General features: G+C 36.6%; 1 protein-coding gene across 2 annotated transcripts in view; it reads left to right on the top strand.

Moving 5' to 3' along the window:
• CTNNA3 (catenin alpha 3) overlaps window positions 1–24,949 on the top strand; it is a 555,174-nt gene that overhangs the window by 458,862 nt on the left and 71,363 nt on the right. For both annotated transcript variants that reach the window (XM_075505306.1, XM_075505308.1), the window contains exon 13: window positions 15,395–15,487. In XM_075505306.1, the coding sequence (XP_075361421.1) occupies window positions 15,395–15,487 (93 nt within the window). The remainder of the gene's footprint in view (window positions 1–15,394; window positions 15,488–24,949) is intronic.

Genomic DNA, 24,949 nt, shown 5'->3' with positions numbered 1-24,949 from the left:
CTGGCGGAGCACACCACTAAACAGTGGCCATTGTGAACTGATATATGTAGATGTTATGGGCCACATCTTCTTGCTTATAGAAATTTAGCAGCTATGTTAAAATAAGTAAACAGTGGCAATTACTCTGCTTGAAGGTCTAACTCTTATTGCTTTGTATGACAGAGAAACAGGAGTTTGTCTATAAAATATTAAAAAGGGGAAATAAAGGCCATTCCACCATTGTGAACAGCAGACCTCATTTACCCATCTCACTCAGCCTGTTTCCAGTCTTCAAGTGGTCCTGTGGTATGGCACAGTTCATTGAGCGTTCATAACTAATTATTTCCTGCCTTTTAACTTTTTGAAGTCATCTTTTACCCTTCCCTCCCCCCCCCCCCCCCCCCAATTTGGAATTGGATTTCTTATTTGTAAAAGTAAGCTTCCTGCCTCTTCTCTTTTAAATCGTAAATTTTAAAGTCCCTCAGACTCATCTGGATGTTTGCACCTGATTTCATTCCCTTCTCTGTTTCTTATGTAGCCTGTATCTATATTAAAATACTACACTAAAAACCTGAATGTTTTAGAAACAAGCACTGAAGAGTTAGTAAATAGCACTGTTGAGGTTCTCTGCAAACTTAATGCACTATATCTGAATAATGTGTCATTATATGATCCCTAGTGTATATTTAGCAAGCGGGGGGGGAGAGGGGTGTTCATGGTATCTCAGTAATTAACAACAGTAAATCTTCTTGCACTGCATTAAATAAGTACACCTTAATATCCACACTGCCTGCATATGTATGCATACTAATACGTTAGTATTTGCATAAAAGAAAACAAAAGTTTAAACCAAATCAATAAGTAGATTGTGGTTTTTATTTAGGGTAAGAGAAAATTAGAGTTTGGATGATTGAAATGGTTCTGAATAGTTTACTGGGTGTCTGATCAACATATAAATTGAGGCAAATAAATTTATATAAATGAATTAGAGTATCATTTATGTGATCACTGTTTTCAAAAGTGATTTTTCTGTATGAGTCAAGGATCTATGACCAATTATGTGCAAAATCTATTCAGTTGTGTAAGTCTGTTTTTTACATTACGTTAAGCGGTAATAACTCCTACACAAATTAACAGTAGTGTGCTGAATTAATGAAGAAATATGCGCAATGACTATTGGATGTTTTTTCATCTATTTCTCAGGGTTTACACTAATTAGAATTAAAGTGTCATTCCTGTATATATCAATTTGTATTTAAATTTATCATTCTTGTAAAGACCTTACTTGTACTCTAGCAGCAGGTATTCCATAGTGTAATCTGTGCATAACAAGGTATCTTTGCTTTTGAAAAAATTGCTTGGTAGCAGTGTTCACAAACTTAAATCTTGTGTAATATTTGCTTCTATTTCCTTCATGTCCAGTTACAGTTCAGTAGTTCAAGCATAGTGGTACTCTATCAGTACTGTTTCCTGTGCAGACCAGGATTAACTTCAAATAATTCCCAATGTTCATTTGTCTGACCTGCTGTTAGAAACATCCACAGCTGGAAACTCCCTGGTGTCTTCAAGCAGTCTATTCCACTCCTTCATTACTTTTAGAAAGTTCCTCTAAAATCCACCCCACATGTCTCCTTATGGCAGCTTAAAGGACTTCTTGTCTGGTCCATCAAGGATGTGGAGAACAGGCTATCTCCTCCTTCTTGTTTCTTGTATACTTTAAGAGTGTTTCTTTTGATATCATGCTCATGCTTGTTGCGATCCTTTTGTTCAGCTGGTTTACCTCCTTTTGGAAGTGCAGTGCCCAACACTAGATAGAGTACTTCCAGTGGAGGCGTCAACTCTGAGTTGAGTAGAAGGCTTATTTCATATGGCTTGCTGACTGCTCCTACAGATACTTACAACAATCTAGTTGCCTTCATTTTCAAGAATGTGACATTGCTGCTTCTGTTTAGCCTGTGATCCACTGTAATTCTTAATGGTTTTCTGTAGAGCTCCTGCTTGGCCACTTAGTTCCCATCTCCTATTTGTACAGTTGATTTTTCCTGCCTAAATTCAGTACTTTGCATCAGTTCCTATTGTGCCTTTGTTCCATTCTTTCTCTCAGTCCATTTGTGACTATTATGTTACATTTTTAACATTGGCTTTATAATCACAGTCTCTCTCAAGAATTCGGTATCACCTACAGATTTAGTAAGCCCAATCTATTCCATTGTACCAAGTTTTTATTAAAATATTGGCCTTAGTGCAGATTCCTGTTGAATTCTACTTGATAAATCCTGTCTTTGAACAGACAAAATTTGGTAACTATTTTTGAGCATATTTTTTTAACCAGTTATGTACAAACACTATCATAGGTTCATCTAGAACCTATTTCTCTAGCTTTCTTAAAAGGACATCATGTGAAAGCTTACAAAACTTCTGCTTCTCTATCCACAAAGGGGCATTATCCCATCAAAGAAGTAAGATTGATTGTTTTGCCATGGTTTATTGGTAAATCCATTTTTGCTGTTACTCAACTTGTTTCCTTTCAAGTTTTCCTTTCTTTTAGCAGCAAGTGTCATTAAAGCACATTGTGTATTCTTCCGTATAAAGATGAGCACTGTTCTCTCTGTATAAAGATGAGCACTGATGAAGAGGCTGCTCTGTATGGCTTTTGCCATTTCATAGAAGCATAAGCTCTGCTTCATATTGTGTATTGTCTAATTTAAAATATGGGTTCATCCAGTTCACAGGGCAGACCTCTGTTGTTCTGCTGCCTTACATTTTGTGAGTTGCAGATTAATATAAATGAACAAACTACTATTCATGTTGAAGAGTTAGACTTTGAAGTGCTTAGTTCATTCATGAAAGGAGTATAGCTTCATCCTTGCTGTCTCACAGCTCTGGTTTGTGGAGACAAGAGAACAACCTCACCAGGACCCTATTCTCACTACAGCTTTTGCAGACCAGTAATTTAGAATGAAAGACCTCAGTGAAGTTGGTGCAATTATGCACATGTGTACAAGTTGGAATTTGTGTGCCTTACAAACCCTTCCTCTGTTGAGGTACCGTGGCCATCACATCAACTACATTCTATAATGCCCAAAGCTGCATTAGTTTATCAGGAAAGTTTATTCTCATTGCGAAAATTAAACTCCTTTATGAGATTTGAAACCAGACCTAGTTCTAATACCTAACTGACTGTGAAAGGGTTTTACTGAAATTATTCATGTGCCTGAGCAGTTTCCACAAAAACCTAAAATTATGGGTAGGCAGCACCAATGACAAACCAAATGAATTTCATTAAGACTTTTCTAACAAGTATTTATCAAAGGCGTTTTTTTCTTTTCATGAAAAAAAGTCTTTGTATTCTATTCTGTTCTAGTAAGAAAAACTTTTTTTTTTCTTATTTAAATCCATTGACATGGGATAAATTGCCATGCTGATCAGCTCCAGTTACTGATTAAATTAAGGCTGGTTATGGTTAATTCATATTTAGATTCATTAGTTCTTACTGTTCACTTACTGTTCAAGTCAGATAATACTGGTGATCTCTGAAAGACCATTTTCACCCCATGCAACCAAGCAAGATTTTATTGAGTTACAATTGGCTGCAGTTATTCTGCTTTTTATGTATCTTAGTTAAAAATAAGGGAAGTGGGGTTTTATGGTCCCAAGATGAGCAGTGAGCACCACCAAAATTCCCTAGTTGTTTAAGCACTCTGATTTATTGCAGCTAGAATAATCAGAGTATTAGAAAATGTGACCTATGAGAAAAATGCTGAATGGGTTAGTCTTAGTTAACCTAGTGAATAGAGCGACAGAAGGGGACAGAGAAGGGGCAGATATGGTAGCCATTTTCAATTATATAAAATGTTGTTGCACAAGAAAGGAGAAAATCTGTGTTACATGTTCATAATTGATAAAAAGAGAATAAGCTCTGACTACATGGGGGAAGATTCTGTTTAGACATTAGGAAAACTAAATTTCATTAAGTAAGATTTTGTTAAATTTTCATAGATATTAAGGATCTTGTGTCTGCCTTTGTGTCATTTTTATCTATGGCATTTTTATCTGTGTTTGTAAATGACAGTTACGTTGAGTATCTCCCCTTCCATTTCATCGGCCAGCAGAGGCTGTCAAAGATGCATATTGTGAAAAAATATGCAAAAGGAAAATACTGATCTGAATAAATTTCTGATTTGATGTGTTAGAGGGGAATATTCCTTGCTGCCTTGTTTCACATAACTTTGTCATGAAACCTTCCCAAATTAAAGAAATCATTTTGCATACAAACCCAAGAATTTTCCATGGACTGTTAAATGCATTAGTAATAACAGACAGTGTACATATAACTAAAAAACTTGTTGTATGATTCTCTTTAGCATCTATAAAAATTGTAACAAAATCACATAACAAATAATGTGTTCAGAAACAAGACCTGAAATAATAGGTTTTTTTGAGGGGTGGTTGCATGGGGTGCATGTGCATGTTTAAGTCTACTTCACTTGGGGAACCTACTTAGTAATAAAGGCTATCAGCCTCTTAAAGCAGAATCAAATTACTGATTTGTGACATGAAGGGTAGTTTGCACAATGATGTGCTTAATGGGTAATTTAGTTCCACATCAACTGGCACTGATCACTCAGTTGAACAGTTATTGGTTGCTGAATGACTAAATGTGGGTGGATGCATGTTCTGGGGCATCAGAAGCCTCTTGATAATTAAAAGCAGGAGTGAAAGTAATGGATATAGGATTCACAGCTAGGGTGGTTTTATTTTCACTGTCTTAGTGTCTGGGAGGAGATCTGCTAAAAATGAGGTTTACATTTCAACAATAAGTCATAGGTGGGAATGTGTGGGAAGGATGATAGTAGTGGTACCTGTGCATTCAGAAGTGGGCTATGCATTAGATTCTGTATTTTTACAATTACGCACAACTTTTTGATTGACAGGCTTATTCTGTGTACCTTCTTTTAAGATGATGTATTTTACTTGCAGGTCAGATGGTAGAGAGGGTCGGTTGAGACTGAAGAGACTTGAGCAAATCTTGAGGTTGTAGATAATCATTTCATCTACTCCAGGCTGAGAAATGTACTTATCATTGGCAGTCTTTTGCTAAGGGATATATCATCTATCCAAGGGAATGGGGTTTTTTTTAGTATGATTATTTAGCATAATTCATTTAACGGAAACAGATGGATTTGGCATGTTAGAGAAAAATCTTTGATGCAGGTGCTGCTGTTGCTCAGGCTTTATTCATCTGATAAACCTACATTTCTTACGAATTCTGAACTCTCTGTTTTGTCTCTTGTTTCTTGTCTTTTCTGAGCACTGAAATGTCTTTTTAAGACAGTCAAACTTTGAGGTATTCACTGCACCTGTTTTACCTTTAACATATTGATGTTTTCCAAAAGCAGTTTCAGTTTTCTTACCTGCATTTCATAGGACAGTCTGCCTTGAAAGAATTTTTTTGTTTTGGCTTTGAGAATGAGGCTTTGGGATATACTCTCCTTCTCCACAAAAAATGGAGTCTTCTAGGGAGGAAAGGGAGTTTCTGCAGGAAGGCAGGCTGCGTCACATGTTTTCAAAGCATAATTTCAAATCTCTTGTTCACAGAAGTGGATTTATGTTACCACACCTCACTACTCCCTATCACAAGGAAGAAGCATTGTGGAAAGTTCACTGTTAGGTGAGATTAAAATACAAACTAAACGTTAAAAAAAACCCACAAAAAAAGCAAACAAGCATGAAAGATGAGGAAGGAAACAAAAGCTTTTGTTGAAAGTACCTGGAACCTGTGACTGGATCTAGCTAAGTGGATCTTCATTGTAATCATCCCCTCTGCTTTAGGGGTTTTCCTGCCTTCCGTGGGACTCCTCAGTCCTATGCACAGGGTGTTAACCAGCTGTGTCTTGGAAACCTCTCAGGGTGGAGACTATGCAACCTCTCTGGGCAGCCTGCTTCACTGCTGGGCTATCTTCATGGGGAAAAAGGTTTTCCTTATGGCTAGGCTGAACCTCTCGTGTTCCAACTTATGCCTATTACCTTTCATCCTCCCATGATGCACCGCTGTGTGGAGTCTAAGCTCCATCTTCTTGATGATCTCCTCATAGGTTTTGGCGGGCTGCTGTTAGATGCCCTGAAGCCACCTCCTCTCTAGGCAGAACAAGCCCAGTTCCCTCACCCGTCCTTGTAAGACAGCTGTTTTAGCCACCAACTGTCTTGATGGTCCTCTGCTGACCTTGCTGCATTTAATAAAGTGTCTTCTGTGTATTGGGTAGGGGTGAAAACTGGATGCAAGTAAGAGTCAAATGAAGGCAGATGGTCACTTCCCTCAATTTGCTCGTTCTGCTGTGGTTCATACAGCCCAGGATGCTGTTGGCGTTCCTCGCTGCCAGGGCATACTGCTAGCTCATGCCCAGCTTGCTGTGTGCCGAGACCCCCAGGTCCTTTTCAGCTGATATGCTCCCCAGCCAGGCAGCCCCAGCTTGTTTTGTTTTTAGCAAGGGGTTCTCCCTTCCCAGCTGCCAGCCTTTGCATTTATCCTTGGTGAATTTTATAAGATTCCCATCAGCCCATTCCTACTGTGTGCATAAATCCCTCTGAATGGCAGCCCTGCCCTTAAGCATATTGAGCGGTCCCCCGATCTGGTGTCATCCGTAAACTTGCTGAGTGTGCGTTCCATCACCTCCTCCAGACCCTTGGTAAAGATGTCATACAGAACCGGTCTTAGGATAGACTTCTGTGGTACTCTTCTTGTTCCCAGAGCCGAATCATCCGACCAGTTTTTATCCATCTAGTTGTTCAGCCATCCAAAGTCTAATGTCCCAACTTGGTTACAGAAACTGGGAGATGGTGTGAAGAGCCTTTCTAAATGATAGCCACTGTTCTTCCCTCATCCAGAAATATGGGAGAAGGTAGTCAGGTTGATGAGGTATGATTTACCCTTGGGAGATCCATGCTGACTATTCGTAATCGCCACTGTGTCCTTCATGTACCTGGAAGCATGTTCCAAGAGGAGTCAGTCCATGATTTTCCCAGGGACTGAATAGAGCCTGAGCAACCTGTACTTTCCCAGTTTGTTCTTTTGTTCTTTTTTGAAAATGGGAACCATTATGAATTTTTGAAGAGTCAAAATGCAGAGCATCTGTTTGGTTGCCTTTGGAGTTAGCCAGTCCTACAATAATGACATTTTAGACTTTTAGTACATATAGATGTGATAGAGAAAACAAGTTCTATTCTTTTTTCATTTTCAAATGGAGTAATGGTTAGAAATAAAGTCTTCTATTTCAAACACAACTATAAAATTGGTAGGCCATATATAATTTACTTTATAAAGATTACTGGCAAAAGTGAGAACAACGGCTCAACTGGCTTTTCACTATCTGTTTTCAAACAACTTAAATATTTCCATTATAAATGAAATGTCTTAATTAGCTTCCCACTAGATGAAGCAAGTGTATGTCAACCCAGCAGAGGAAACAGGGAATACATTTTAGATCAGCAGAACAACAAACCACTTGTATTAAAAACTACTATTCTGTTCTTGTTATTTATGAATTTTCTGAGTTTAAAATGGAAGTTTCTAAGACGTGGTGCAGTTTCTTACTTAATAAGCATAAGCAGAGGATATATTTTGCAGGGAGCTGTGTATCAGTTGTCATGGTTTTCATGGAGTGAAGATAGGGACTTCGATTACAGCAGAGGTGTATGATTGTAATAGCTATGTTTGATCATGTTTTCTGCTGTTGTTATTTGGGATTTTAAATTCTTTTAAAAAATGTCATACCAAAAAAGTGCTTCCTTGAAATGAAATAACTGGAAGAAAGTAAACAAGCTTTCAGGTTTCCAAGTGAGTCCGCAGGTACCTGATGAAGAATTTGGACTCCTGAAATCTTAGCTTCTTCTCTGATCACGCTCTTTCATTTTATAAAAACTGCTACCTCGTCTATAAATCTTATCGTCATTGTATCTTTTGACCCTTATGGTTACAATACCATTACTAGTTGTGATTTTCAGGCAACTTTGAAGTTTCCCCCAACTTTTTAGATTTAAATATGTGTTCAGTGCTTTTACAACAGCATAACTAGGTCAGTATTTTCAGAAGTAAAACTCTCTTCGAATTGTTCGAGACATTATGCAAGAGTGGCATACCTACGAAGTACTATCAGTGCTTCAAGAGGTACCACCAAACTTCAAGAAAGGAAGGAATGAAAACAGGGCTGAAACACAGGTTTCCAACAAAAGAGGTGTAACTTAGGATAGAAAATAGGTGCTAAATCTCTCTGTGCCAACTTACTCAGCTGTGACAACTTCGCAGTTTTTACTTTAACAGGATTTTCAGAAGGCCATTCTCAAAAATTTCACTTTAAACTTTTCAGTTACACTCCTCTGCTCACATCCTTCCTATCTCCCAGCCTTTTTATTGAGAAGACTGTTATCCTAATGTATGCTGAGTGAGAACTGAAAACACAGGAATTGTCACATGGAGTCAGGCTATTGATCTGTCTAGCTGTTTCTAATGGCGATTAATCTTAACTTTTTTGTCTTAATCTCCTGGAGCAGAATGTTATAAATTGGCTCATTGTTAAACGAACAAACAAAACCTCCTAGCATCCAGTAGTAATAAGGTGACTTTTGCCCCATACTATGAATTCACGGCATTTATTATTTTTAAAACCTCAACTCTTTACCATATAACATAATCTTTTTTAGTTGAAAATACTTTCATCTTTGAGTGTTGAAAGTCATCATTTATTCTCATCATTAATTAAACTGTTTGGTCTTCACCAAAGTTTATGTTCTCACCACTAATCTTACTTGAAATTACAGCTTAGGTATATAAAATTTTTTTTTCACAATTTTCTCTGTTAAGAACTGTTTATCACCTACATTTGAAAATTAACTATCTGTAATGTGTACAGGCTATGGCAGGGTAATGGTTTTACTATTATCTGATGACAAATTCCTTGCCAGCCGTTGGTGACAATACTGCTATCAAAGATGGAATTCTGATCTCTGGTTTAATTAATCATTTGTTAGCTTTATATTCATAATATCCCAAATAATGTGGTATGCAAAAGATGTCATTTTAAGGCAAGTGCCAAAAACAGATTTCAAGAATAGACGTATTATCATTTTTAATGATAAATAGGGGGGATGGTATTTGCCATAGCATTGAGATGTCACGATACCAACAGATTAAGAACATAGGATTTTAATTTGCCCTTTATAATGTGGGTTTTTATTGTTTTCAACATAACACTCAAAATAATTACTTTTAGCAAAAACCTGAAAAGTGCTTTTAGTGAATAGTTAGCAACAATTATTGCTAAAAGCAATTATTGCTTTAGTAAGAGGTTCTTACTAAATTAGTCAGGAAAAATAAATAATGCTTGCAATTTCTTGTTCTCCCTCTAGTGCATCAAAACTCTTTCTCTGGCAGCCTGTCATCTGGCAGAATTAAGTGTGGGATAACGGTGGTATTGTGACTAATACACAGAAATATCAGACACTAGCTAAATAATTGCAGAGGGCAATTATTTGAGGGCCATTTGTGACACATTTACCATAGTTTGTTACACTGAATTACATGCTGCTTGACATGATGAAATTTTTGAAATACGGGCATTAGTCAAATGTCCAGAGTAGCATAGATAATCTCTTTAAACCCATTCCATTCCCAGTGAAGAACATAATAGACAAATTCTGGTCCTCCTAGAGTGCATGCAAGCATTTCTGTTGTTGCTGTGGTATTTACATACCACAAATAACTCTGTATTTGCAGTGGTATAATAAAGACATCACTCATCAACTTAGCTCCTGTTAAGGTGTTAGTCTGCACTGCATTTTAGTATTCATTTGGGAAAAAGAATGACTGATAGGGGGTGTTGCAACCAAGATAAGATAAAGCATAAGAGCATATAATGACAGTTTAAAGGTGAGCATTTAATTGAATGTTAGATAAGAGGAGATAGCTTCCTTCTTTCACATCATGATGCTTCTTTGTCCATTTACATTGTATATCTTGAGATTTTAGACTTGGCTCTGCATTATTTTTTAACAGCTAAGACCCTTTTTTGCAGGATTGATGGTTTCATGGGTGTATGTGACCTTTAAAAATGAATTATTTAGATAGAAGTTGTTTGGATAATCACTTTTGAGGAGAGTTTGCATAAAAACCTTTGTGTTGGAGAATATGCTGTGAAACCTAGTCAAACACAGTGTTCTACAAAGCTTGGATTAAAAAGCAAATAGGCCAAAGAACACATTTGCACCCAGTTTGGAAAGACTGGCAGAGATCTAAAGACTAAGGCCAGGCCTTGGTTTTATTAATTATTCTCTTTAAAATCCTAGTAGAAAAGCAAATTAAAAGGTTTATCATCAGAGAGTGGTTTTCATTTCATAGATGAAAAGGTAATTCATAGCCTGAAATCACCCACGTGCAATAGTAGTGACTTGCTATTGCAGCTTGAAGTTGAATACCAGGAAGGTGTAAAATTCATCAGTACTAGACTTGGCTATAAATATGATTCCAAGTCCTCAGGCTGAGTCTTCAGTAGCAAAACCATGGAGAATGGAGATTTATTACAAGCATTGAAATGTGGAAAGGAATACATACTGCTTGTGTAACGTGTCAGCAGTAGCAATGTAATTATAGTCTTAAATGTGTAGGGACATACTTCAGTGCATTTTTGTTGGGGTCAACGAAGGCTTTTCACAAATGGCTGAAATCTCTCTAGAATCATGGGCCAGGAGGCTGGGGCAGGCGTCCCGTCCCGTCTCACGCCTCTGCTCCTTCAGCCAGCTGTTACATAACCTTGTTTGGAGGCTGCTCAGGCTTCATCTTATAATTGATTTCTCCTCCCCTCCTCCAGCACCCCTAGGGGAGACTATTCAAGAGCTCTGCTTCTGTGACTGCTGGAAGCCTTTTTATAAATTTTTCTGTTTAAATTTATTTCCAAACTCTTTTTACCACTGTGCTTCGTGCATGAGCTTGTAGGTTGTTGCTGGCCGGAGTCTTGCACAGGACTGTATTTTACCTCAACATTCTTCCTTATGTTTACTGGAAATTCCATACTTTGTATGTCTTAATAGTGCATTTGCCATTATCCATCCTGTCACTGACTACGTATACCCAACCCTCTTCCTCTTCTGTCACTTGCAGTTGCTGAGACACCAGTTTATGTCGGAGGTTATGTACGGTTTATGTCAGAGCCCTAAACAACCTTAAACAATACTTTCAAATTCCTTCCATTCTTCTTATTGCAGTCCTCAAGCTCTGCTGTTCTTCCTGTGCAAAATTTCTGGTTATGGATGATAGCACCCTATTTTGTGTTACAAGCCCTGATAGTCCATACCAGTTCAAACATGCAGTAACATTTTCTTACTGTAGCATTCAAAGTGAGTGTAGAATTCAAAACCAGCAGAGAGCTGCATTATTTTCAGTTTTCCCAATATGGAATATCCATGTGTTCACACATGGAATATTCATATAAGCAGATACATCTGTGTCTCAGATATTTAACAGTGGATCATGAAAGCAATATGAAAAATCACGAATCTTGCATTGAATTACATAAAACAGCTTCCAAGGAGAGAAAACAATTGATTAACTAGTTCTATTGTTCTCATTATTATGGTGGTTTGGGTTTTTTTTTAATTTTTGATGCTTTGTGTCTGAAAATGACTATGGTTTATGGTTCGTGATTTAAGGTTTGATAAATCAAGAGCTTCTTTCTGCTTGAAACTTTGTCCATAGTCTTTAAGAACTGGATAGGGTTTTTTTGTGAATTCTGTAGTACCAATAGTTCAAAACCTGGCAGATCTGGGCTTTGGAGAAAATTACTTAGGAAGAACTCAATAGGAGTGCACTCTTCTGGCTAGGAAAATGGCCTTTCTACAAGAAACTTCTCATCCCAGCCACAAATAAATTTTACTAACCTGAAAAGGGCTTATGCATTATTAAAAAAAAAAAAAAGTTTTCTGACAATATTTCTGACAATATTTGGGCCAAGAGGGGCTCAGAGACAAGCCTGCTGGCACTTACTTAGACTCTCACCCAATGTTCTGCATATGAATAAAGAATTGGAGAATGAATCCCTGTGCCAGTGCAGCTGGAAAGAGGTCTCTCTTCTACAACTTGTGGTTTTGAAAGTTCCATATCAGATTAATAGATTGATGTTTTCGTCTATGGAAAGCTTACCTGAGACTATAATTTAGAGATGTCTTACACTAGTGTCATTTTCCTGTCCTCTTTGCTCTTTAAGGTTTCTACATTTAGGCTGGTAATATTTATATAGTTCAACTTTACAGAAAAATAGTATCAATACAATTCTATAAAATTCTCTCAATGCCTCCTAAAGTAATCTTTTTGTAAATATACGCAATTTGTTGTGGGGTGGTGATGGTATAAAGCTCTTACTGACATGGCCTAAAATTCATTTACGAAAAATATGACTGTCTCAAAATTATTAACTTTTCTGCCCTGTCACAACATCTTGTATCCCATGTTTTATAGAAGAAAAAAAAACTATGTTGGAAATGTGGGATTGTCAAACATTCCCAAGCATGTGTTCACCCAGGAAGGAATGGTGCCCTGCTACTGTGAATCCAACTGTATGATCACTGGGGGAAAAAAATCATAACTAATATTTAAAAAAACCCAAGAATTGCAATATATTTCTGTATGTAGTAACCAAGTATCATGTAGCTTTAAAAAGAAAGTGATTTCTTCTTTCTATAAACCTCTCACTGAATCACAGCTATTACCTGCCTGAGGGCCCTGGTCAGTGTAATCCTGAGAAGCTAAAGTTACTCTGTTCTAATACCCTTTCTGTTATTGGTCCTCTAATAAGAGTGTCTGTAAGTGTTTCCGTTAAAGTGATTTTGTGATAGGTTTTTTTTTATTTCGTGGATATCCACCCACAACAAAATCTGATTTTCCTTCCACGCTGCAGGTTTTCAAACAACTTTTGCATGGTAACAGCTTTTAGCTACTGTGGAATTCCTGCTACATCTAATTCCAGGACTAAAGCTAAGAGATTTCATCACACTGTTAGTCTTTGCCTGAAAATAAAATGTTCCTTTTCCTTGCTTTACCACTCTAGCATTATGCTCATCTTTGCCCCAAAAATTGATTGCCTGTCTGTTTTCTTGAGGAAGTCTAGGTGTATTTTTCACCACCAGCATTACATTTCTGCCAGCTTGTGCACCATCTTTGAGTTCTTTATTCCTTAGAATGTTATGTCATAGAAATTATTGTTATTTTGTTTAGTGAGTGAAATTTACTTGTGTGCTCTTGAAGTAATGGAGTGCTATTTAAACATTGTTTCAAGGCTGACATTGAAATCTAGTGGTTTATATACCACTCTCTGGCCACAGAGGCGCTTTCCCAAATGATACGAATGTATGCAGGTGAATTTATTCAGTTTAATGTAGTGCCATTACCATGCTATGGAGCCAGAAATAAAATAACAGAACCCTACAGTGTCCCTAACAGCAGATCTTGTTTATATATAACTTGACAGAAAAATAAGAAGGTGAGAACATATAGCAATTCTGGATTTAAAAAAACTACATTTGACATGATTGAAAATTGGGTAAAAGTAATGGCTAGGTTTTTTTCTGTCTGTCTTTTTGTAGGGTTATCTGATAGTCCTCTTGTCATGTTTCTCTTGGCATGTCAGGCTTTTCAGATACTAAGAACGTCAGGATTTCCCTCTAATTGAAACTCTAGGTGTCAAGCTGGTAGTAGATCATTCAGTAGTAGATCTGTTGCCAGTTATGTATTGAGTCTGGTTGTATATATTTTTTGGTTCTTTAAAATGTTGATCTACTTGATAAAGGAAAATTTTTTGAGTGCCCTATTGCATCGGCAGAACCAATATTATTTTTTTGATAGTTCGTAATCCTGAAAGTTTTGGGTGCTTCATTGTGCAGTGTTTTGTTAACATGAGTAAACTTGCTTTTAATGTTTTATTTAGTGTCCTTTATATAGCCATGTTCATTATACTTTTTTTACTAAGTTATTTATGATAAAATTCAGAACTCCTGCATGAAGACTATTTTTCTTTTTATAATATGTTGTTAAGTGGGAAGGAGGAAATAAATGTGAAGACCTGGATCGTATAGAAAATTGCTCTTGTTGTAAATTAAACAATGTTTTTTGATGGAGTTGCTCATGTACTGTTGAAGAAATTAGTACCCAAAACCTATGTTACCAAAACAGATTCTTTTAGCTGTGGGTACATTAGAGTACATACAGTATACACAGTAAAAGTCATACACTGGCCCAAATAACTCATGTTTTGGAGTTTATGGAAAAAAAAAGAAAATCAATGGAGAGGAAGAGAGAAGAGGAGAATTCGGACAGCATATTAAGAGAGGAAGCTAAAAATAGAATTTACATTTTTTCCCAACATACATAATAACTGTTTGAAGGATAATAGTTTAATGGTTGTAAAAGGCTTATATGCTGAATAAAGTGAAAATGTATTTACCTAATGCTGTTGGGATTAACTTTCCTTTGTTGAGATGATGGCTTGATATCATTAGTTGATATCTGTAAGAACTACTTCTTCCTATCCACCTACAGGCAAAAACCAGACAGCCCTAGGAAAACATTACAACAGCAGAAAAGGATAGCGAATTATCATAATGCAAATGTGTATTTTCATGTAATAAACTGGTGTTGCATAAATGGCAGTTGAGGTGACTAGAAGGAACAGACAGTGGCATATGAAATAATGCCATGTATACAAGTAGTAAATTAGGGTCACTTATTTATTCCTGTAGTGCAGGAACTTGTGCTTCTTGGTAGAATTGAGAAGTGACACATTCAAAACTGGGGAAGAGGTGTTCTTTCCCTCCCAGAGCGCATAGCTGACTTGGAACACTCCTTGATGTCAGTGTAGCAACAAAAATCAGCAGGATTCCAAAGCCTCTTACTCCCACTGACAAAATATTAGACCCTTTTGAGGGCCTACTAGATCTACTGTGTCTAACATGGAGATGGGAGAGTGGGCATATGAGTATTTCTGGACAGTTAAGAAAAGAAGTAGAAAAACTTGTAAAAAAATATAAAAATCTTTTGGTTCTAAAAATGCAGGCATCCATTCTGGTCATGTAGAGGTTTCTTGTAAGACAACTTTTCTAGCAGCAATAACACCATATTTAAATACAAAATAACTTCCCTGAGTACTAGCTTTAAAAGTCAGTGCTTTAATTAAAGCCTGGCTATTCTGAACTAGTTCAAAGCTGTCTGACACAATTTGATTTTAGTTAGCATTTACTAACCAGTGCACTGCTAGAACAGGAGTGTTCTTTGTTTGTCAAACATTATCTTGGACCAAATTATAATATATGTTTGACATTAATACCAAAGTTACTAACCATAAAAGAGAATAACCCACTTCTAAATTTTTTTTCCCAGACACCCGAGGAGCTAGAAGATATATCTGACCTTGAAGAAGACCATGATGCACGTAGTCGTACAAGTATTCAGACTGAAGGGAAAACTGACAGGGTATGTATTACACCGGTTTATTTAAAAAACAATTTGATGAGGAGAAAAATGCTACTGTATTACTGTTCCTATGAAGCCACTTAAAGTCATGCAGTGAATCATTAAAATCTTGTTCAACTCTTAATAGATTTCTGAAAAAGTGCAGAGGGCATAAAATGATGTGTATGACCTGAGAGAGAAAAAGATGTAATTAAGTTGTAAATACTTGGTGAAGATGTAGAATCATAGAATCATAGAATATCTCATGTTGGAAAGGACCCATAAGGATCATCAAGTCCAACTCCCTGCTCCTCACAATACTACCTAAAATGAAGCCATATGACTAAGAGCATTGTCCAGATGCTCCTTGAACTCTGACAGGCTTGGTGCCGTGACTACTGCCCTGGGGAGCTGGTTCTAGTGAGCAATGTAAATTAGACAGAAAAATTCTTATACTTACTGAATGAAATTCTAACAGATTACAGTATCGTAAATGTGGCTTGGTCTAATAGAAGCTAGGTTAATAAGGAATTTTTATATCTGGGTCTTACTGAAGCCTGCAATGTGTATTAACCAAAAATAACCTCTACATACGAGAAAGTTCACATGCACAGAAGAGAAAGGGGTATACCTGGAATCTTAGGCACTGCAGTGCATGAGTTACAGACTTTTCCTGCTGTGTTCATGTGTGAACCTATTCTACAGTTTATTGCTTAACTACTGAATTCATGAGGAAGTATGAAAAACTTAATGCAGTATTTGACAATTTCTGTATTTCTGGAAGTTCTGAATCTGGTTTTCCTGTTGTATCATCATTTAACCTGAGGACTTCACTACATTACTGGTTATTGTTTATTGTTTACATTCAAACATTTTTAAGAGCCTGAAAACATTTTTGAGATAGCAAAAGGTTTCTTTGTACAAAATTGATGTATTTAACAAACATTAATCTTCTTTATGTTTCCATTTTAAATAATGTTTCAGCAAAACTGTACTCTACTCACAACTTTCTGAAGTGCAAAGATCCATGGGGCCAGAAATGTCTGTTTCATTACTCATTTGCTCAATACCTAGAGCAATATCAGATCTCTCATACTTGATTGATTCTACTATTATTCCCATAATGGAAATTATAAATGATAGAACTAGTTGGGAAAAAGCACAACTTTTCAATATAAAAAGAATTATGTCAAGAAAATGGCATTTTAATTCACATCTGTTTTTCAGCAAGCACTTTTTTTTTATTTACCAAACACAAATATTTTCTTTAAGAGCCTAAATACTAATGAAAAACTACTAACCCAAATGAATGCTGTTCAGTTGTGTTGTATATGTGCATATCAATTACATGTTAGTTGTCAGTTGATTCTTAAAACATTGTGAGAAATGTAACAACTATGTGAAAGATCACCTCATACAATCTTATTACTCAATAAACATAATTGGCAATTAAAATATACTAGCTGCCCTTTTCAATTAAAATTAGTCTTTGTAAACGTTAGCACATATTCCCCACATTACAGGCTAAAATATCTATTGTAGTTAAGAAAGGCAAGGTTTTCCTTCAAAATGTTATCCATGTAAGATGCTATGAATTTGTTTAGAACAGGTACAGATGGTGTGCTTGCATATTTTCATAAGTATCCCATAATGAATGCACTTGAAAGTTTTCTCTCACTGGGAAAACAGTAGTAGTAGTTTGTAGATGTTTACTATCTTAATGTAGTAACAAAAGATCCACTAGAGCTTTAAAAGATCACATTTTCACCCATGCTCTTCAACTTCTCAGATAAACCAGAATACTTCTTTAAAAGGAATGTTCTTTGAAAAGAAAACCATAAATAACACATACTTCCAGATGTCTACACAAGCAAGAAGTAAATGCTGAGGACTGTTGCAGGTAGTGAGCTGGCTATCAAGAATCAGAGGCATAGGTTATTTCTGTGTAGAGATATCTCTGGGATAGGCTTTTCCTTGTACTACACACACAATATATAATCTACACTGTCAGTGAATTTGGTGGAGAGGTGGAAGGGACAGTTATTTATAGATAAACTATGGTTAATACATCTGAAAAAACCCAGTATTTTAACAGTATAGGATGTACATTTCTATTTTTTCTTCCGTTTCTCCCCAAAATAACACAATTACTGTAAATGTTTCTTTTGGGGGGATCTAGATAGCAGTCATTACTAAAAGCCTGATTCTGTATCTTCACTTGGGAATAGTTTTCCTAGTTTTCAGATTATGATATCAGGGCCATAAATGGCATGTTACCCAAAAAATTAATAGAAAATTATAGCTTTGACTAAATTAGATACATACTCTCTTACCCTAAATCAACATGTTGACAGAAACCTTCACGTACATTTTTTTTTAAACAAATATTTGAACAAATCCATTTGCTGCTGCAGCAAACGTGAACAATGGTTTAAGGCCTCTTTGTTTGGACTGCTATTTGATATTGATATTTGAGGATTTATACCTAGAACCTGTTTAGCAATATGAAGAATCTGTATAGGGAAGATAGATTTTAAGGTTTAGACAGGGATTGTCTTTTGTTTTGTCCTCTGCAGCAGATTTCCTGTGCTATTATGAGGCTTTTGCATGCAGTGGTAACACCAAGAATGACTGTGTTCCAGACGTGGTATGGCAAGACTGCAGAGTAACTTTTTTTCCTCCTTGAGTTCTTTCTCTTGGGCATTTCCACTACAGTAATTCAATTCTATTTATACTGTGCTGGTTTTGGCTGGGATAGAGTTAACTTTCTTCCTAGTAGCTGGTACAGTGATGTGTTTTGGATTTTAGTATGAGAATAATATTGATAACACGCTGATGTTTTGGTTGTTGCTAAGTGGTGTTTACACTGGTCAAGGACTTTTCAGCTTCCCACGCTCTGCTAGGTGCACAAGAAATTGGGAGGGGGCACAGCCAGGATAGTTGATCCCAACTGACCAAAGTGCTATTCCATACCATATGACATCATGCTCAGTGTATAAAGCTGGGGAAGAGGAAGGAAGGGGGGGGGGACGTTCAGAGTTATGGTGTTTGTCTTCCCAAGTAACAGCCACGTGTGATGGAGCCCTGCTTTCCTGCAGATGGCTGAACACCTGCCTGCCCATGGGAAGTAGTGAATGAATTCCTTGTTTTGCTTTGCCTGCGTGCACGGCTTTTGCTTTCCCTATTAAACTGTCTTTATCTCAACCCATGAGTTTTCTCACTTTTACCCTTCTGATTCTCTCCTCCATCCCACCAGGGGGGAGTGAATGAGCGGCTGTGTGGGGCTTAGTTGCTGGCTGGGGCTAAACCATGACATATACATACCTGTCTTGATACTAATTCTGCATAATAGCACCCTTGGTTCCTGCTGCTTTGTCAAGAGTGTCATATTTTCTCCTATGTCACATCTCTCACTGCTCCAACAGGGAATTAATGCCTATGAAAGCAACTTTTTTCTTTCTCTTTTTATCACAACATAAAAAACATATCACAGCATGTAAAACTAGATGCGGTGTTCATATGCCACTTGTAACAAAGGCTACATTCTAACTAGCAAATTTCATTTTCCTTATGTAGGAAAAATTAATATATTACTAATTATAACTTCTTCAGAATCTGTCTCTTTCTATATAGAGAATATAGGTTAGCGGTGAGATGAGAGGATGAGATTTGACCTCATGTTTATGTTCCTGACTCTGCAAGTATATAGGCCATCTTGGAAATGTTACTTCATTGATCCTTCCCTCAGATAATTCAATATCTTTAAGATTAATATAATAGTGCTTATGGGACTGTCCCACACCGTGGGATGCAGGTTAACTTGGGCAATGTGCTGTGAGATCTCTCAGTAATTAAACTGGATAGCAACACTGATTATTCGTAGGGTGGTTTTATATTCCTGAAGAAGATCCTTAGGACCAAATCTTTAGCTACTGTACAAACAGGTACTGCTTGTGGATCCAAGGACTAACACAGTTTTTCTCAGCTGAAAGTTAGATCTTCCTCTGGTTGTTGTGTCTAATTTGTGTAGTTACTCTGCAAGCTTATCACATGCTAATTTTGCTTGAGGAAATTTATGCCATCATGATCAATGTAATTCCACTGAGGTGGTTAGTGGCTTATTATCATATGATTTTTCATTGAAGATAAGGTCAAGTAAGTATTTACCCAGTTAATTTTCAGACTTCGAAGACAATGTATATTCTGATGATAGGAGAAAATTTAAGTGTTTAAAGTTACTAAATTAGTGAAGAGAACAGCTTAGCTTAATTTTAAAGTTATGCTACAGGTTAGGTGTTCATATTGAAGAAGAGGCGAAATGTTTTAGCTCATACACAATCCATTTATAGATGACAAGAGCAGAAATGCTTTTAGGCAACCACCCACCCACATTTTTTCTCAGAGTTCTGCAGACTGTTTTGTGAATACATACACAAAACCATCTGAGAATAAGATCTTCTTTTATACAGATTCGTTGCGTACTATGTTTGTGCAACAATTCAAGGCTGATGAAGAGTTGACTTGGTGTGTATTATATTGTGAATGAGAAAATCCAGGCTGAATTACTGTATTGTTTTATTTGTATTGCATCTTAAATACAGCAATCATTAATATATGTCTAAAAATATATTTAGTCTTGAAAAGACAGCCATACTGTCTTACCAAACTGTCTAAGAATAGAGAGAATAGATATAAAAGCAAACACCAAGAACACCTATTGATACTTGCATAAAACAATACTTAGAAGGGAAGTCAATTTGCGTCAAATGAATCAGCTATTCTTACTCAAGTAACAAGAACTTTACGTCTAAGTTCCTATGTTAATATAAATGCTGGCATACATTAACAGGAAGTATGTGCTATTTTGTTAATGAAAAGCCAAGTTTAAAATATTTTGTAAATTTAATTTTTATCAAAGCCACACAGAAGCTTGAAATCCTGATGATCGGAATTCAAGCATAATGCAGATAACTACTGTAATTTTGAGTAGGTTCTACTAATAATTTTGACACTTAATACATGGCAACAGATTCCCTGTCAGGAGTCATGATACATAAAAAGTATTTAATTTCCTTGCTAATTCTTAAGTTACCCCAGTTTCAGTAAGGGGAAGAGATGAAGAGGACTCAAGGTTGTAGCAGTATAATATTATATATTATTACAAAGTAGGACTGGAAAGAACCCCAAGAAGTAGGCTAATCCAGCCATTTGTCCCAAGGTAGAATAAATATTCTTCTTCCTGACATGTACATATGTGAGAGCAAGTGCATTGCTGTCTCTGTTTAGCTCATTACTGGAATTGATTGTTTATTGGAAAGTTTTTTCTTTATACCTCACATGTTGCAATTAAGCATGTTAGTCTTATCTGCAGTGGACCCAAAGCTTTCCTTTCTGTATATATAATTTTTTTTTTACTTATAGATCTTTATTCCCTGTCCTCTGTTGTCTAAACTCCAGATTAAATACTCCTATACCCTTTATTTATCCTTTAAAATAGTGCTTTCTGTATGTCTTTTGCTCTGTTTTTCTTTCCTCTGGATGGTCTTCAGCTGGTTAATGACTTCTTGAATTTTGTGTCCAGACTATTCATTTTGTTAAATGCATTATGCCAGCTATGCTCTCAACAACAAGCACTAGTGTGAGGTTTACACTATTTTCTTCTGTATGCATACTTTAGAATGAGTTTTGTATGAGGTCTGCCCTTTTGCCAAGAGTACAACATTTTGATCAACTACAAATCCTCACCCACAGAACCACTGATAACCGGTTGTGTCTCAGTTCTGTGTGCGTACTGGTGATTTTTCTTAGATGTAAAACCTTGTACGTGTCTCAGCTGAAATATATCCTGTTATTTTTTCAGGTCAGTTCTCAAGTTTCTCAAGATCGCTTTGAATTGTAAACCAGGACTCTTGCATGTCAAACCAGGCCTTTTAACTGCAAATGTGTGATGTGTACTCTTGGTTCTGTCATCCACACCACTAGTGAAAATAGTGAATAATGCCAGAGTCAGGGCAGGTCCTTTCAGAATTTCACCTGATAGTTCCCTCTGGTTTGGCATGCGTTCTTGATAAGTATTCTGCGAGCAGTTTTCTAACCAGTATCACATCCACCCAATGGCAATTACATCTAGATCATATTTCCCTAGACTTCGTATGAGGATGACATGAGAACCAGTGACAAAACCTTAGCGAAGCCCAGATTCATGACATGTTGCTTCTACTTCTATAGGCCTGTTACCCTGGGACAAAGAGAAATTAGATTTAATATGACACAATTGCCTCATCTAAGTCAACCTTTTTAGTGAAGGCTGATAAAAAAATGGCATTAAACAGTTTGTTCTTTTGTTATTACCTTCTGATAGCTTTACCTCTTTATCCAATTATATTGTATCTAAAAATATGCAGGAACTGACGTGGCAGCACAAATAAGGCACTCTCTGAACTTGTTCAAAGGATGCTGGACTTCAGCAGGCATGCTACAATTCTTAAAATTGGAAGAAGACAACTGGTGACAGCAGATAGTAAACTTGACAAAAGAAATTCAGCTTCTCCCAACTGTCAGTATCACAACCCACACAGTTCATCTCTAGGGAACATGCTGTGTATTCACTTTGCCATGAATTGCTGAATATCCACCATTTCTTTCGCTTCTTTATCCAAACTTCAACAATTACTCAATAGAAAAAGTAGGACGTTTTGTAAAAGGTAGTGGACACATTTTACTCATTTTAACAGAATCAGTCTTCTCTCTGTGCCATATTCAAGAAAAGTACTTCTGTATTGGCATTCAAAACACATCTGTACAATAGTCTTTATAAGTGCCTATCTTATGCTCACCTTAATGATAAAATACGCTCAGCTGATGTGCACATATCTTATGATGGTGATCTATAAAGTTTGTTCAAGAAAAAACAATTAAACGTCACAATTGTAACTGTTTTAAAACAGCGTGATTGAAATATATTCCTGTCCTTTGAGTGATTTGGCGAGATCTTTTTCACTTCCACCAACTGTTCAGCTGACTCTGCAGCAGGGGAACAAGAACATAGGTGAGATGGCTTCTTGTCGCTGCTGAGTCTGTGGTGGAATGAAGAGCTTAGCTCTCAACTAAGGCAAAGCAGGGACATGAATCAGGTCTTTTTGAATCTATGCCATTGTCTTATAACTACAATATGTGAAGAGCATGTTATTTTTTTATTCTTGTTTGCAAAAGCTCTGAGAAGTTTTTAATGTGCTCCATCAGGAGAGTGGGGTTTGTTTTCTTTGTAACCTACAAAATTGTAGAAAAACAGAGTTTTCCTCTCTTTCTTCTCTATAGTTACATGACACACTGCAACCTACAAAGCAGGAAGTGTTAAGTAATTTTCAAAGGGAAGTTCTTCCCTTTGAAAAGGATACCTGGCTCACCTCTGTCTCAGACAGAAGGAGTTTTCGATAACACAAACAATTGCTTGAACGTATTGTGCTTCTTGTGGCTTTTCTTTCCTTCCTTCCTCCCTCTAAGTGGTAAGAATTTTGGTGGTGTGGATCTGGCCAGTCATTTGTTTTAGGGGATCAGGAAAGAAAAAATGTGTGTCAGTCTAAGACTTGGAGGGAATAATCATAAGTTTATATGAAAGTCAATTCCTTAGAGTGTAGCCAGGGTCAAAGGTAGCCAAAAGGCCAGTTCTCTGGGTTGGGATCTCATTGGTGAGTAATACACCAGTGGGAGAAGAGTCAAAATCTTCACCAAGTATTTGCTCCCCATGTGTCCTCTATTTTTATCAGTGTGTGGACAATATTTTCTGACCTTAAAATTTCGGTATCTGTGATAGCGAATTGACTGAAACTTGGAAGGGGCTGAAATGAAAAGAAACGCCAGTCTTACATGGTAAGTCAAGTTGCAAATAGGACATTGCAAATAATCCCAGTGTTGGAGACTCCCAGCTACCAGAGATAAATAGCCTTCTGAAGAGTTAATTCAAGGAAATTAAAGAAAAAAATATACACTGGGGTTAATAGAAGAAAGAAAAATATAAAAAATATAACTTCTTCTCTCACCTCGTTTTAACTCTGTTATCTGCTACTGCAATAAAAAACATTTTGTCTTAGAAGTAATGAAAAAATCATTTTCTCCTGGTGGACAAAATAAACCTGCACTCATGTAATAGCAGTCATTCAATTTAGATTTTTATTTCACATTTACCATTATGTTGTCTATTTTGATACAAAATCACATCTGTGCTTAAAAGGCTGTGTATACGATTGTTTTATTTTGTTGCTGTACATGGTTTTAAAGCAGTATGAGGGAAATGAAAGAAAAATCAAGGTCAGAACTGTACTTTCCTTTGCCCCTTTGTTCCAGTGGATAATGTGTCTCATTCCACCTGAAACTCATTATTGTTGGCACATAGCAGGATACTGTATGTCATAGTTCCCTCATTAAAATGTCATCTTTCTTGTGGTTTCCAGATCTAGGCCTGTGTTCTTGAGCTCAAAACAGTATTGAAGCTGGGGGCTAGGAAATACCATAAGTGTCCACCAATCAGCAAATATGTATTAGATTATAAAAAGGGATACTTCAATTCTCTTGACTCTGTAGCCCAACTCTTATTTTTGTGTGTTTCATACCTTTCCCAGCAAGCTTGTCCTACAGCCATGAGGAACATGTGTCTTGGTCTTCTCTGGTCTGTTTTAGTTTTGTTTGTTTGTTTGTTTGTTTGTTTTTTAACAAAACAGGAAAAGTATTCCTTAAAATAGTTACACTTTCTAATTCTGTGGCTGCAGTTACAACATAGTTATACTTTGGGAGACCTGTAATTTCCAGTAATTCATATAAATGGGAAAATTAACCTTGTGACAGAGTGATTCAAGCATAAACACAATCTCTGAAATGGAATGGCTTGAAAAACATACTCATTACATATTAAACTGATTACCTGTTATAGTAATTATATGTAATTCAGCCACTGCCTTAACTTTCCCTTTTATGGATGGTAGATGTTTTATAAACAAGAATAAGCCACAAAATGTTTATTGTTTAATTGCAGCATAATTATAGTGTGTTAACAGTTGCTGTATGTAACTGTGAGTTCCTGATGGCCTGCGGTATAAGAGCTGGACCACTTCACAGAGAAGGTGATAGATAAAAACCACTATGGCAGTAGAGCCATCAAGACCAACAGGCCAAAAGGTTTGGCCTTCCTCGCTTCCTGTGGTAGAAGGTATTACAAAGGGCCAGGACTGCTGTATGACCACATAATATCTTAGCCCCTGTCTGCTACCTAGCCTGTTTCTGACACAAGAAGTGCATCTGACCCTTGCCTGGAGCAGACTGATAATCTTGCTCATGAAGAAGAATATTACATAAAATATTTCTCTAACCATGCTGCATTTTCAGAAGTTGTTTCACTCTTTATATATTAAATATTTCACTAATGTTTAAATGGAGGAAGAATACATGCATTCAGTATAGATTGAATGTTCTGATTCCATAGTCTGAACT

The sequence above is a fragment of the Mycteria americana genome, chromosome 6, assembly GCF_035582795.1.
Source record: "Mycteria americana isolate JAX WOST 10 ecotype Jacksonville Zoo and Gardens chromosome 6, USCA_MyAme_1.0, whole genome shotgun sequence".
NCBI lineage: Eukaryota > Metazoa > Chordata > Aves > Ciconiiformes > Ciconiidae > Mycteria > Mycteria americana.
The sequence above is the reverse complement of the archived record's forward strand: the minus strand, read 5'-3'. Positions and strand labels throughout refer to the sequence as shown.